The sequence below is a fragment of the Nothoprocta perdicaria genome, unplaced genomic scaffold (genome assembly GCF_003342845.1).
Source record: "Nothoprocta perdicaria isolate Ctin4 unplaced genomic scaffold, notPer1 scaffold_162, whole genome shotgun sequence".
Classification (NCBI taxonomy): domain Eukaryota; kingdom Metazoa; phylum Chordata; class Aves; order Tinamiformes; family Tinamidae; genus Nothoprocta; species Nothoprocta perdicaria.
In genome coordinates this window covers 116,417-132,326 of record NW_020454783.1, presented here as the reverse complement: position 1 = coordinate 132,326, position 15,910 = coordinate 116,417, and the positions used below count along the sequence as shown (strand labels likewise).

The window sequence follows — 15,910 nt, the reverse complement described above, 5'->3', positions numbered from 1 at the left end:
CGCGCCAGGCGCGGCCGTTGGGGGCGGGGCGCGGCCGTTCAAACCGGCCAATGGCGGCGCGACACGCCCTCCTCCTGGGGCAAGGGGCGGGGCCGCGGCGGCCCCAGGACCACAACGCGCCCGTGCCGAGGCGTTTCACACCCTAGAAACCCGTTTTGTGAACAGAACACAGCAGCGCTCATGGGAGTGTGCCCCTAACTGCATACCGCAGCCCTGACTGCCATCCAATACCCTCAGTGGGAATGGGATAACAATCAACCCCCCTTCCCCACTACAGTCTCAAAGGAATCAGGTCATCTCCACAGGAAGCAGGGCGCAGGATTTAGCTGCCAGACGGGATGTAACATCCTTCGCTCAGGCTGTGAGGAGCAAATGCCTGGAGCATCTGCCGCCGTTGCTCCCCGCCAGGCGCGCGCAGCATCTTGGCTTCTTGTTTTTGGGCTCGTCCCGCCAGAACGGCACAAACTGCCGCTAAAAAAGGGAAGCTGTTGCTTCAGCTGAGCAGCTCCCAGCCCTTCSTTTCGCTGGAGATCCTGCTTGTGCCACATGTTGTTTCTTCTAGCGCTGAGAGTAATGATGCAAACACCTAAGGCTGGCAGCTGTCAATCCGGCCTGCTCTTCGCTCGCCAACTTTCTTTCCAGATTTCAGTATTTAGAACTAGACTAGGTTTCCAAAAGTAGGAAAGCTTTCCTAGCTTTCCTGCTGCTCAGGAAGGAGGTTTCTGAGCCTGAGCTCTGTTTTAGGTGTGTTGGGAAGGATGTGTTGGGAAGCAGCACCTCACTAAACCTGCAGTGACAGACACACACGAGCAACAGCCCTCCCACGTGCCGACCAAGAACCRAGAATGAGGCTAAAGCAAAAGTGCTGGAAAGAAACAACCTTCTTAGCTTCTACCCACCACTAAAGTCCTTTGCTGCCTCTGAAATCTAATGATTGAAAGCCTAAAGTGAGCTCTGAGGAAGGTGCTTGGAAAGCCAGTCCATGCTCCCTCAGCTTCCATCCCCACTCTTTGGGCACCTAGTACATTGAACCAGTTTCAATGTGCCTGGCACATTTTCAATACATTGCTCTTCCATCTTGAGGAGACTTATCCCATTTTTGCTCTTCAATGTGTTCTGTAAAGGTGAATGCCTTCAATGCTCTGGCTGTAAACAGGCTAATCCCTACTTTAACATACACACATACGGCACATACAATACTATTGTGTTTTTAAATAAACATTCCTTCTGATTTAAAATGTCACCATCAACAGGGAGCCTGAGACTGTTACATGCCATAATAGCCAAGTATTTTTCACTGTATATAAATTGTGATGCAACCTCTGCTTTTAACATKTCACAGACACCATATATAATCATTCATGACAATTTGGTCTGTTTAAGCTTCTATTTCTCCCAAGATTTTCCGTGCTTGCTGCAGCACAAGGAACGTGTAATTCTCTGAATTGTATTACACTTTTCTTTGTCTGCAGCTTCTAGAGGATGACAACTCACTTCTAAAGCCAATGTGACATATTTTAAATGAAGTAGAGCAGAACAGAAGAAAACAGTGCAGTCGCTTTATGCCTGCCAGTAGTTTCTTGTCTAGCTCAGGCAGGTAACGAGACACCACCATTTCATAAGAGACTCCCCGTATCAGCCCTGTCTAGTGTTTTAGATTCTTATGCTTCCCCTTCCCTTGCAGAAAACTCCAATTCACTCATTTTATTTTTTTTTCCTGAAACAGAAAGTTGTAATGCAGAAGACTTAAGCTTTTCAAAAGAAGAGAGATGATGAAGTAACCTTAAGAAGGGCGAGAAACAGCAATGTGCAGAAGGTCAAGTACAAGCAAGAGTCATGATATGGCTTCAAACCGGCCCAAAGCAGTTTGCAAAAATGGACCAYTTTATGGAGCAGGAAGTTAACATTTCCCTATTTATAGGTATGGTAGCAAATGCAAAATGAAAAATGAAGTAGCAATTGAAAAATGTTTTCAATTTTGGATCTTTGTTCCTAAGTGCGCTTTTATGATGTATTTGTCCCAGTTGATCTGAGCACATGCTATTAACTCCATACAAAAAACAGCTATTAACCCAGGCCTATTAAAAATACCATGGTTTCACAAATGAAGATACAGTTTTGAACATTAAACGGATATCAATACTTTTAAGGATATCGAGGTCTTTGGTACTTTTTTTTTTTTTTTTTAAGTTTCATCATTAAAAGAAATGCATAAATCATATAGATGCCATACTCTTTGTATACACAAACCAGTGCAAATATTTATGCATTATTCGGAAAGTTGAGTGACAAAGAAAATTAAATGTAAGGTTCAACTTCACTTAAAATTCTCTATTTTAAACRCAGAACACAGTATCTTACAATAAAAAACAATCTTTAATTAAAATCTTTGTAGTGCAAATGTGGTTAATAGAAAAGTGCTTGCAAAATAAGTAACTTGTTAAAGCGATACACAGAGATTTAGATAAYGTACAATACCTATCAATCTATATACTGCTTTTATCACACTCTTGAATCTCAGAAAATAATTTAAGATTTTTGATATTAGTTTGTCAAATTGACAAATCCTTAGAATAAGTTCCACAGAAATGGTGTTTCCATAAGAAAATACAAAAACYTGAAGTTACTTTCAACTTTTGCTCAAAACCAGCTTAGTTCTTGTACCGATTAAACAGCAAAGATGCATACAGGCAGCTAGATTGAAAAAAAAAAGGAATATAAACAGTATTTGCCTCTTTTAACAAAATGACTTGATTTTTAGAATTCACAGATAAGGCAAATGAAATTAGTTCAAAATATTTTCCTTTTTCACTCTAGAGTTTTTACATCACTGACTTTCTAACTTTATAACACTACAGGTCTTGCTGCGTCTTCTGCCTCTTATGATAATGATAAAGCTAATATTTTAAAACAGACGTAATAGGCAGTTTATATTAATTTCATTTATTAATTTAGTATCTATGAAGTAATTTTTAAAATTTTACAAAGTAGAACATAAAAACAGTTAACTGACTGTAACACTGCCATGAAATTGTGTTAGCACTTTTTTAAATGAGAGGAATTATTTTTATGTTTCCACATTATCTGAACTTCTTCATGTTAACTGTGCAGACTGAGAAAATCCTTGAGCCATCTTGTATGATTTACAAATTGTTTCTCCATTTGAAGGTGGCATCATGTACTGCTAAGAAAAAAACACAATCACAAATTAATACTTAAATGCTATATATAAGCATAATACAATCTCAAATATGTGCATGTGCATACCAGTACACACCTAACACTTTTTTAAAAGATCACTACCTGTTCTTGTATCTTCCTTCAAGATAGTGTTCAGTGTTAACGGAAGCCTATTTTCAAAACCGCCTTGTAACATTTTAGAGAAATGAAACATTATTAATAGAAAAAAAAAAAAAAGAGTTTGAATGTTTGAATTACCCTACAGTGATTTGAAGGACAAACCATTTCTAGATTTTGAGAAATCTGTGGCAACAGAGCATTTGCTACATTTTTGAGATTTAAGTACCTTAGAGAAAGAAACTGTTCTAGTAGATCAAGAACATGATCATTGGTATCAATCAAATTAAAAAAGAAAAMTAATCACTTCACTGCACCTGTGTTTTAAAAAAACGTAAAGACTAACTAGGATATATCCATCAATAAAGACAGTATCACTCTTAATTGAAGTCAGACAAGTTATATAAAAACATGAACTGTGGCCCCCAGAACTAAGAGGTGAATTAGTGACTCCAGCAGACAGCAATATGGCCCCGTCTTGCATGGAGGACATCTCCACAGTAGCAGAATTTGCCAGTTTAAATTATTACTGACACCATTTAAAAAAAAAAATATTTTGTGAAAATTAACTGAAGAGTTTTATGACTGCAACTCAAATGTCCCAAAATTAAAACAGAACCTGAAAGACAAATCAAAGCCATATGAAAAAATTAATGTATGTAATTGTATGCTARATACCTAGAACCAGTGTAATTAATTTACCTTAACAGATGTCCTTGATTTGAACTGAAAAACTGACAAAAGTCATGTCAYATGAAGTGCGTTTATAACAGATCCAGGTTCTAGTTTGTATATAAAAATTTAGCAGATGTTTCAATGCTAGACAGATCAGCACATAACAAAAAACAAATGTCCTTCACAGATTGCTCTCCTCTTTCTATGCAAGCACAAACGTTAAGAAAAAAATTAAAAATCATTTCTTGTGCATCTTGGAAAGTAAGAATAGCCACATACGGATCTTCAACTGGAGAAAAAGAGCTGTAAGAATGAAGCCAATTAAAACACTCCTAGTTACTAAAACTCTTCAGTAATGTCAAGCAGTTGCTGCTCYGCGAAGCACCCAGATCCCTCACGGAAGCTCTGTATCTGCTGTCTCCTTAAAAGTCAAAGGTGATCTCTGAGGAAAACCGGGCTATTTATGTCTAGCACGCCGGAATAATGTTTTGGTAAGAACTGGCTTAATAGACGACTGCTTGAAAGTCACAAGCTCTSCCAATCCCATAAATTCCAGGATATTTAACATCCATACACAGAGACTTTCTGTAGGGAAGGTTGCAATCCTCCTTTAAAGCAAAAGTTCATTTATCCCTTACTTCATCTACACACAAAATGTTGTTACTACAGCTACTTCAGGAGCTATTCTTGATGTGAAAGGGAAAGAGCAAGTTTAGTCAACAGCACCTGACTGCCCAAAGGAATCTCGTGTAGCCAAGCTGAAGAAATGTTTAGGACTAAGTTCAAACACATATGTTAATATTGAAATATTAGGATCATGCTTAAAGCTGGTGCATGAAGCCAAGGGATCACATAAGTAAGTTGCCATGGCATTCGGCACAAAGCAGCTGTGAAGACCTCATTTTATGAACCTCAGCGACAAATGTGTTGCTGTGATTCTAGTTATTAAAATAAAAATCAAGTCTTCATTATTACAAGTCTTACATGTTCAGACAATACCCAACCGAAATAGCTGATTTATGATTAAAACAGAGGATCCAAGTTGGAAAAAACACAGTAATGTCATTAAGCTGGCAAATGCTGGAAAAACACTTTCACACATTCGTCTGATTATCCACTAGTGCATAGAAAGGCCAGGGTATACTTATTCAATCTACAGAAAGAAACCCTCAGCCTCTGGCTGAGGAATGTTTCCAATTGCTCATGCTATTACAGAAATAGAATTAAATACAAAACCAGCCAACTAAATATAGTCACACTACTTAAATACTGTGACTTGTACTGAAATTATAAAAGGAACACTCTATGAGATCCCCATCCCTAGACACAAACACACGACAGGACATATTTAGAGAAGACAGAAGCATGAAATGAGATGCCACAAGCACTATGTACATGTATACTTAAGGTATGCATTTCAGAAAATACTAAAAAAAAAATGCTGTCATTAGGAATACATTCAAGAATATGTTTTAAATAAAAGTTTMGAGGCAAAGGTAGGCATTGCAGTAATTTGTGCTCTCAGAAATGGTTTAGAAAATATTTTCTAGGAGCTTAGATATACTCTATAATGATATGTTTTTTATATTTAATTCTACTTTTATTTGTCTGAATGATACCTACACAAGAACCATGTCACAAATTAATTACTGTTTTCTTCCAGGAAATAATGCACTCAAATATTATAAGAAACAATACAGGGAAAAATCTAGACAAGCCTCCTTCCACCCCTCTCTCCCCAACTTACACACTTTTCCTTCTTTTTCCAACTTCTTCAGATGGACAACGAGATTCTTTTCCGCTGCTTTAAGTAAATTCTCAGGAATGTCCTAGTGGAAGCACAAATATATGTTTTAGATTTGTTTAAATGTCTCGGAATTATTTTGATACAGAATGGCTTATTTAGAAGAGAATCTGTATTCAATACATGGTTACACAGCAAGAGAAAAAAAACCTCACAAGAGTAAATCAGAGTTTACATGTGGTTAAACTAGTAGCCTAATAGCACCTTTGTATTTACTGTGCTTATTTCTTTGCCTTATGCAAGCTTTGGCCAACATCAGGACTGCTCTTCTGGGCTTGGTTTGTATTGAGTTGTCCACGGGGCTAAGCATTTTTTTCCACACATCTAAAKGAGCAATTCAAAACTGCATTTCTCCATGCATACCTCTTACTTCTATTCCATGGGAGTATTTTGCAGAGGGCAAAATAGCTTTAACAATTAATAACTATAAATTATTTAACAGTATCTATAAATAATTTAACAAAATCTGTAAATAATTTAACAATTAAAAAAGCTTCAAATGAAATTTATAGTGAAATGTTCCCACACAGTCAATAGTATTTCTCAAAATTCCCTTCTGGGAATTAGGAACCAAAATCTTCCTAAAAGCAATGCCTTCTTCTATGAATGAATAAATAAATAAATAATTCCAAATAATGCATAGGTCTATCAGAAAAAGTTACCTAAAAATGGTTGTATTGTGAATCTTAAAAAGAATACCATCCCAAATTTTAGCATCCAATTTTTACAAAGAAATCAGTACAGAGAAAAATCTTATCAAGTACTGACAGGAGAAGCTGTTGCACTTTTGTAGCAAAGGCACACATGAAAATTGGATTTCTACCATGTGTACAAATTAGAGAGGTTGGGTGAAGATGGATGAAATGGCCAAAAAGTGTTCTTACACACATGGACTACCCAGCTTCCGAATGCAACACCCRGCTGGTGTCAAATGGCAAGGCCTGCACCCTTTTGCAGGCTGATAAATCTGGAGCTAAATGTTCCCGCCAGTCCTTCTAAGAGACATCAAACGCCCTCTGACACACTATGTATCTCGTTAAAGTACAGAATGAAAGAAAAGCAACAATAAACAGTCATCTCATGTTTTCCATTCTGCCCGAAACACTGCAACCTAATTTTTCTTTGGTCCTTGAAAACCAGGCTTTGCACCATTTTGTTAGTGAGGCAGGAAGTTATTAAAATCTTCTGGGCTCCAACGCAATAAAATGCTTAAGTAATACTATTTAAATGCAGAATCACATCTTGAACACACAGAAATGTGTTTCTTTTCTTTAAGCCATCATGTCAACATTGAAGCCTTCACTCAAACACCTAGGCTGTAGTTTTGTGACCTTAACCTCGTATTTTTCAGTCGTATCCAACAACTTATCAGGAATCACCTGGTACACTAGCTTTACAAGCTCAGAAGATGTGTATGATTTTCCAGCATTCTTCTGCAGAACACTTAGAATTTGCTGCTCGCGGGCATTTCGGTGAGTGATGTATCCCTGGATCCTAGTGTTTGCATCACGTACCACTGGTCCATGACCTAAATTGAAACACATACACAGACTGAATTGAGTTATTTTAAAGTAGAATTGAGCATGCTGTGAGATAGTTGACTCATTCTGATGTTAGCTCTGGTTGACGTACAAGTCTTATGGAAGGAGCAGGATCTGTGTGCATACCATCCTGACAGAGTATGCTTGATATTACATCATATATTTTCTCTCTGTGTGTTTAATATAAATAATCAAAATAATTTGGAATGTCTCCATCACAGTCAACAATTGGTAAGGATGAGGATGGAAAGAAAAAGAAAATATAAAAGTCCGAATAAGGAAAGTAATGCTTCTGAGGGAGTAAAGCAAGGAAGCAAACACTAGTCTGTTTTTAAATAACAAAGCATAAGAAGAGTTCACTACTTAAAAGAGTTTGAAAGATAAATTCTAGATTATTTTTATTTTTCTCACCCTGGGATATTGATGATTTAAATTGATACTGGACCGTGCACAGTCACAGCTGAGGCCAACACTTCTGTTCCAAGCTACTGCCCCTGTTGTAGGGCRAAATAACTATCACAGAGAGAGACCAAAGAAGGAACATGTTTAACTGGGGGAGTTAAATCTTTCAGGACTGATCATCAACTCATTCAGGACTTGCTCCTACTGCTCCCCAAGAACATATTTTCATTTACATGCTTAAAAATATAAACGGAAGAAAAAACAGTGAACCAATTTTGATACCTGGGAACAGGAATAAACCAGGTACAAGAAAGGTTTTACGTGAGTCATTTTATGTCTCCCTAAATTTAGTTTAATGAAAAAAACACATTCACTCCCTGCTTCCCCCCCGCCAGCAGATGTATCAAGCCATGTATCAGTCATGCTACTTACTGGAAGTCCTTGAATCTAATCAGAAAAAGGTTCRGTTGCTATTCCTCTAGATAAAGGATTAAGCTTTGTGGAAAGTTAAATGCTGCCCCACCTCCCCATGGTCACATTCTCTACTTGTTATTTTGGGTTGTGAACTGACTAAATGGGTTTTAAGACTTCATATATAGTATATAATATATATGTGTGTGTGTGTGTGTGTTGGTGTGTGTGTATATATATATATATAAAAGACCATATAAAAAAGATCTTATATATATATATATATATATATATCTGTACAGATATCTGTCTGTACAGATATCTAAAGATAAGACTTTCAGGCTTATCTTGCCTGAGGACAGCAGCTCATAGAAGAACAACTATTTCAAGCTTTTAATATATGTGAAACAAAAGTGTCAAAAAGTTCAGCAAATGTCAAAACCATTGATGCACATCTCAAGTTATATACTGACTTCAAGTGACCGAGGAAAAATAAGTCTATTTAGTGTTATCTTATGTAAATACAGTGTTAAAAATAAATGATGAGAAATATGTCTAAGCTATGGTACCACATGCACATATTTAATAATTTCAAATATGTATTAACTTCAAATATTTAATCTGAAGCTCTATTTCCTTGCATAATAATTTAGTGATGTAACTAATAAATACGTTACTATTTATAAAAACATAGCTCAAATTTCTAAAAATAAGATTAGAATATGCAGAGCAGAAACTATGATGGTAACCRTCCATTCTTTTACACTCGCAGATGACAGAAGTCACAAGAGAGCATTCAAATTAAAGTTTACAGAAATCAGCTCCTGCACTTGTGGGTTTTTTAATTTAGTAAGGYAGATTAAAAAGGCAAGGCCAGGATCTGGAATGAAACACCCAGTTTGCAAGGTTAAAGAAATTCCACATGYACCATACCACTGTGGCCAAGCTTTAAAATGATGACAGAAAGCGTGGAAGCACATCTAGATGTGGATCTGTACCATCCATCATTTTCCATAATTTTTCCTCAAGATATGAAATACAATGGTCTTTACATTTTTATTATTATTTTCATCTTTTCCATGATTTAGACTTTTGGTGAGACAGCTTCATATTATTTGTGGCCTCTGCATGGCCCAGATAATCACAGCCTTATTCTCATCACATCCTGTCATACCGATTCTTACTCTACARGTGGGCAATTAAAGCACCAAAAAGGATAAAACTCAATAATAATTGGCTCAAAATCTTGCACAGACAGTACAATGCTTTCTACTTATCAAGTAACACTGTATATTAGAGGATTGGGAGCCCTCTGCTGGCTAAAAAACCCTTTTTCCCTTCTCAACGGTTCTTACTCAAGCATTAGCTGCACATGGGCTAAAGTGCCTGTTCTGGCTGCAAAGTCCCTTCCTCATTAAATTAAAATAACAGAAACAGGAAAAAAAAAAAAAAAAAAAAAAACCAAAAACAGAAAAACAGACCAAGCAGGAAGGAGTCTTGGCTAAATTTAGCTATTTACACTTAGCAAGCAGTCAAGTTGTTGAAAAAAAATCACTGTGCTCCCCTAGTGTAAGGGCTAAAGCACAGGCAGGGAAGAGAGAAGCAGGACAAGAATTGTGGAAATTTGCATGGAAACCTCATACTAAGCTCAGTGAAGCCAGGTTGCACAGGATGCATAGGCAAAACAAAGTACCCTCTGTTCTTCTTTGTTACCATTTTACTGTAACAGCTACCAACACTATAAATAATTGTTTTGACTGAGCAATAGTCATAACATTAATTAGTTCTGAACRAGCTCCATGCGTCGCTGCTCATCACTGAGATCACAGCCTGTGCTCTTGCCTCCCTACCTGCATGTGCAGCATGAATGTATTTACACCAGTGGAGTAAAGAGCTACAGATAGTGGCACAAACATTCAGCCTTAGTGAGCATGTAATCCAGATAAATAATAATTAAGGGAAACCTAAATACCACAAATAAAACCGATGAGTGTAGTAGAATTTAGCGTGAAGGTTTTCAGAAAGGCAGAAAATAAATAGTTTTTGTTTTCTAGGTATTTAAGAAAGAAAAAGAACTTTTCATTGTGCACTAGATTGAGATTTAAGAGCCTAAAACATCCCTAATTTTACCATAGTTAGCAATCACGAATGAGTCACTATTTCTGTGTTTCCCACCCACGAAATACATATGACATTTTCCTTTAAGACCTATGCATAAAAAATGCTATTTCAGAGCACTTACTTCAGAGGAAGTATATTTTAAGAATGAAGACAAAAGGGATTTGGTCATATAGGCTAAACAGAGGACAGAAATAGGAAGGTAGATAGCCACACAAAATGGTTRGTGTGAAAAAAATGGAACAGAAGCTGAGGAAAAGTCCTGCAACATAGTTCTGCAAAAGAAAACAAGGAGCTTAAACCCTCAGTACACAGTGAATTCTCAAAAACCAATCTGCACAAACACACATGGCTTATATGAAAAGTGCATTCCTAAGCATCTTGGGTGAAGATAAGAGGGGGAAAAAAGAGAAAAGTCACTGAATGAATCAGCAAATTAGTAYTGGAATGGCACATCTGACCTCCTGGCTCCTGCTCAAATTCAAGCTAACTCATTAACTACAATAAACTGCAAACTCCTCTTGGGAGGCTGCAGAACTGTTACAGTGGTATCAGTGATGCAAAGGACACGAGCCTCTCTCCAAACTTTTCTATGTTATGCACATAGGCAGCATATATAGACACAAAGGACCAAAAGGGCATGGAGAGAGTAATATAAGGAAAACAAACTTGCTCTGTGCTTTCTGCAATAGCCTCTATCAGTGAGAGATTTAGAGGTTTTATGGTCCTGCAGCCTCTGTGCCATAATCTTAACAACTTTACATTGGACACATAAAGTAATAAACTTGAATTGTTATATTAGTAATAATGCTTGAGAACTCTTATTGCGATCAAATCCTTACAGTAGATAATTACAAATTATATAGTGTTTAATCACACAAATAAAATAAAATTACTAACCTGGATATATTAAATCAGGTTTCATTTGTAATAACCTTTGCAAAGTTTTCATGTACTCAAAAAGGTCTTCAATTACTGTTGTTCCTTCTCCTAAAATACAGTCCCCAGAAAATAAAGCATTTTCTTCTTCTAGATGTAAAGACATATGATCATCCGTGTGCCCAGGTGTATACAGAACTCTGTTTAAAGACMCAAAAAAAGAAAGCATACATTTTTCATGTAGAAGTTATATGCATMATTTTCAAAAGCTAGAAACAAATAATATGTCCTTACATTTATAATAGAGCAYACAAAAAATAGCAAAAGTACTGAAGGAGTTAATGTCAATTTTGTCTAACACCAGTTCATTTTCCAACACCACAGAGAACCACACAGATCACTGTCACACTTCCATTTTCACAGCACAGCATTAACAACATCTGTACCTTCTTCAAGAGACTATTAAGAAAGCTGGCTAGCCATGCAGATTGGGTTACTGAGGGCTTTACTCTGCAGCTTTAGAAAAGGAAAAATGACACATTATTTGCAGATTGGAAAATGTTAATGACATATGTTTGCACTTAACAGAATGGAATAAAGATGATATTGCTGATCCTTTTAGAAACTCGCTATGTACTTCTGTACCCAACCCACAGAAAATTCTTTCCTGAATTTTATTTTTGATTGAGAAATCYCACGATACAGTGGATGGAGCTGCCACATACAACACAGAATAATGATTTTTTAGCTGTTCTATATGCAAGTCATTACATATCTTAAAGGTGAGATTTAGGACCCTGAAGCTTGAGTGAATTCGAACGCATCAGAGTGCAGCAAAGGGGGAAGGACTCTGTACATACCAACGTATGTACAGAGTAACTCGAGCTACTAAGAAGCTGCACTGAGGTGTCCTTGCAGAAACGTTTTTGGAAGGCAGATGGCTCCAAACTGAGACTAGTTCCAATGGGAAGGACGCAAGTCAGAGCAGCATCACTGCTGCAGTTCACCAGAACCCTCTCGTTCACCGCAGAGGCGGCGAGCAGGAGGCTGCAGAGCTGCTGCCAAGCGTGGTGCACAGGCTGAGTGCACCCAGCTGCCGGCACGGCAGGGCTCGCGGCACCGCGCGCCAGGGCTCCTCGCTCGTACCGAGCGGCAGAAGGCCCCAGAGCCCTGGCCTGCAGGGACAAGGAAAGTCAGGCAGCTGCACCATGTCCTGCTTTTGCAGCAATGAGATACTCYAGCTCCTGATGAAAATCAGCCAAGAAGCTTAATGGACCACAATTACTGCCTGGTATACCTACTTGGAAACTTGAAGGTAGCTAACTAAAGGTGTAATGTGGATAATACTGTTTTAGAATCAGTGGGGAATCCTTAAAACACTGATTGAATCAAGCTATCCAAAGTTTGGCTGCATAACCACAAAATAACCACTCCCGTCTTGCCTGGCCTCTTATTTTGGCCAAAATAGGGCCACTTAAAGTWCTGATACATGTTCAATCTCCCCTGGATCTCTCCACATATTTTAAAAAATATATATTAAAAAACATATTTTTTTTTTATCAGTGATGTCTTGTATTATTCATAGGTTTTCTTCCAGTCAAACAGCTACAGCTGGGATATAACTTCACATCTAACAGAGGAAAACAGCAAGATTAGTCCTAAGCAATGAGGAAAGCAGACAGCTCCTGCCTTCTTGATGAAAGAATTGTGGAAAGAGGATGGTCAACATTTTTTTTTTTTTTTTTGGAGTAGCTTTTGGTTTCAGATTTCTTGACGCCAACAAGACAGGCAATAAGCCCTGGAAAATAAGTTCTCAAACTCACACTTTGCAAGAGCCTGACAGCCAAAAGGATTAAAACTGAACGACGTTATCTCCTTGGCATGTATTTYTATACTAAAGAGACAGGCATGCTAAATTGTCCATATGGAGAATTTGAAATTCCCCATTTAAAATAATTAATCATCTAAAGCAATGATAATGTGTAAAACCCTGCTTATTTTCCCTTTCAGGAATAGTATTTTTCAAGGTAAGTGTTCTAACTTCTTTGGAGAGAAATAAAAGGAACAATAAATCCCTCCTCCATCCCAACAGGTAGTCTATCTGGCTGGGTAAGTATTGGAAGGATTAGATSCATGGATTGCCAATCATTAATAATTAAGATGCATGGAAACTGCAGGTTTTTCCTCTCAGAATTCTGGTGTGACCAGAGTGACCTTTACCTGAGCGTGGCTCCCTCTGTCTGTAAGACATCTCCATCTTTCAGATATGAATACTTATGTTCACCTTCTCCTATTACTTCTTCACGATGAGGGACACGTGGCAGTTTACTGATGCGATATTCAGAGTCTGTTTAAAGAAAGCAAAGAGACAACACAGAGGCTCACATTTCAAATATGCCACCAACAAAGCTGTTTCCACAGCAAGAGTACTTTCTGTAGAGGTGAAATTAATCATTACATTACATCAAAGCAAATTTTAAGGAATTTTGTAAAACAATGTTATGTTTATAAAGCAGCTTTTTATCTGGAGTCACAAACRCCAAATAGGGAGAAACCTCTGAATCTAAGTTTCTTGTGTACCAGCATCAATATTGAAGACGGAAAAGCAAAAGTTAAATTTGTAAAGAAACTTCAATTACTGACTTAATTATATTTCACAGATGTTTCTTCTTGACAAAACCMCCAAAACAAGTTTCTAGAGTAGCATGGGGACTTCTGAGCTCAAGTCTGAGTTATGATTCATAAAAGCACCATTCAGCATTTGCCTAAAACCACACGGCTCCCTTTTGGACTGGAGCTTCCCTCAGCATCTGAAGTTCTCAGCTGTGCACATTCCTTCAGTATCTTGGCTGGAAAGAGCCAGGGATGCTACGGACCCTTGCAGGACTTCATAGTCATCCTTAAAGACTGGCAAGGTCAAAATCCTCACTGAAACCAATACTGTTTTCAGTAGTGTCCGGGCTTCCTTGGAGATGAGCACTGGCAGCATCACAAAAACGGATAAAGCTGCAGTGTGTGACAGTCTGACAAAGCAGCATTATCCATGACACTTATTCTCTTCTCAACTACTTAAGCAGAAACGTCAGTACCGATATAAAATACACCAATACTAGAATTTACMTGCAAACTCTCCTCATCCCCTATCCTCACGACTTGTGGTCTGTAATTTATCAACAATTATCAACAGTCTACCAAAAGGAACCTTAAAATAATGTTTCCTTTTCAGAAAGTAAGTTTAGTTCTTTACTGCTTTTAAKAAAATGACAGTAAATTTGCAACTACTGTCCTTTTAGACAAGCATCAAGCTATTCTTGTATCTCCTTCTTCACAATGGCAAAGTAGGTTTTTGCTCATTCAAACTAGAAAAATTCAATATGAAATTCCACATGGGTATTAAACTCTAGTACAACTATAATACTCTGATTATTCGCTGATCTCATTCTACACATTCTACACAATGGTATCATGAAATTACAAGTAGTGCACATGGAGATTCCAAAAGAATAATCCAGCTGTTACATATTAGCATCCAGTGAGAACTGTTTTTTTGTCAGAAGTCTAAGACATTTTCARCAACATCTGAAATCTGTGGCTTACCACTTGGGATGGATTTGCAGATGGCAGGTATTCCACCAGTATGATCAGGATGCCAGTGAGTCACTAAAATTTCTTGAATTGAGATGTTGAATTCCGACAGTGCCTGTTTTAAACAGCCAATATATTCAGGAATGGCTGGCTCCCCAGTGTCAATGAGGATCCTTCTACATATAGACCAAAAAGGAGGGAAAACAAAAACAGAATTTAAACTATTTACATGAAAATTAAAGCATGTTTAAACCCTCTCCCCAACCACTGAATTCAAACATGTAAAAGTAATGGGTGTTTGTTGCTATGATTTACTGTTATGTGAGATTTAATCATTAAACGAACCAAGTTACGAACCAAGTATTATATAGTTTTCACACATACTTAATATTCCGTCTATACAAATTACTCCAGTGTTAGATTAGTTCCATAATACACAGAGCACCATCTTGGCTCTAGTATTAGGGGAAATGTCATTTAAATACTGCTTTTCATCACAGCCTAGCTGAGGACAACAACCCACRGCAGCAACACCCTAGTCAATGTGTCAGTGTTTTGTTAGTTTGGACTAGTTTAATTGGACTCAAATCCAGGGACTTTGGACTGGATTAGCAGGCTATGGCAGATCCTTGAGCCACTCCACAAGGAATCACATGGGTTCCAAACAGGTAGACAGTCCTGGGCTATTTTCTTCTACTTAACAGCCATATAAATTAGTAAGAATACTCCTTAATAGGAAACTCGCTACACTTGAGGTTAAGATATATATTGCATCTCTTTCCTCTGTGATATTCTCTCCTATGACAGGAGAGTTAACAAASCAGCCAACGCACAAATCCACAACTTTGCCTTTTTGGCAAGCCGCAAACAGCATCATTTACTGCTCTTTTATAACTGACTAATAGGTATACTTCCAAAAACCAAGCAGACAAAGCAAACCTCACAAAAACTTAAAGTTTTTTTTTAATCATCTTTGATAACAGCAAACTTCCCTTGATGCTTTGACAGGGACAGCTAGTTTTGCACCACATGCACCTCTTCCCCAATTTAAAGCTTATCTATTATTAATATTAGGGCTATAATGGCGAGGATAGTTTTCTTTGAGCCCTGCACACTAGATTCTGCAGGTAGGGACGAATGCAACAGCATCCTCTGAGGGGGAGAAAAAGAAAAAAAAAAAGAAAAAAGGAAAGAAGAA

At 37.6% G+C, this 15,910-nt stretch overlaps 1 protein-coding gene across 1 annotated transcript; it reads right to left on the bottom strand.

The window, feature by feature from the left end:
* Positions 1 to 2,533: 2,533 nt before the first annotated feature.
* Positions 2,534 to 15,586, bottom strand: LACTB2 (lactamase beta 2). Its single transcript, XM_026035589.1, has 7 exons — positions 15,546 to 15,586; positions 14,725 to 14,888; positions 13,348 to 13,474; positions 11,149 to 11,327; positions 7,156 to 7,304; positions 5,720 to 5,801; positions 2,534 to 3,184 (listed from the first exon to the last, which is right to left on the bottom strand). The coding sequence occupies exons 1-7, from the start codon at positions 15,584 to 15,586 to the stop codon at positions 3,144 to 3,146; spliced, it is 783 nt and encodes a 260-aa protein (XP_025891374.1). The 3' UTR covers positions 2,534 to 3,143.
* Between the last annotated feature and the right edge of the window lie 324 nt (positions 15,587 to 15,910).

Bases quoted from the DNA above. Each gene is read 5' to 3' on its own strand.
- LACTB2 (XM_026035589.1), bottom strand. From the start codon at position 15,586: ATGCTGTTTGCGGCTTGCCAAAAAGGCAAAGTTGTGGATTT. The intron at 13,475-14,724 runs GTAAGCCACAGA...TTCTTTAAACAG, and splicing joins CTGCAAATCCATCCCAAGTG to ACTCTGAATATCGCATCAGT. The intron at 5,802-7,155 runs GTGATTCCTGAT...TGCTTCCACTAG, and splicing joins TTGTAAAGCTAGTGTACCAG to GACATTCCTGAGAATTTACT.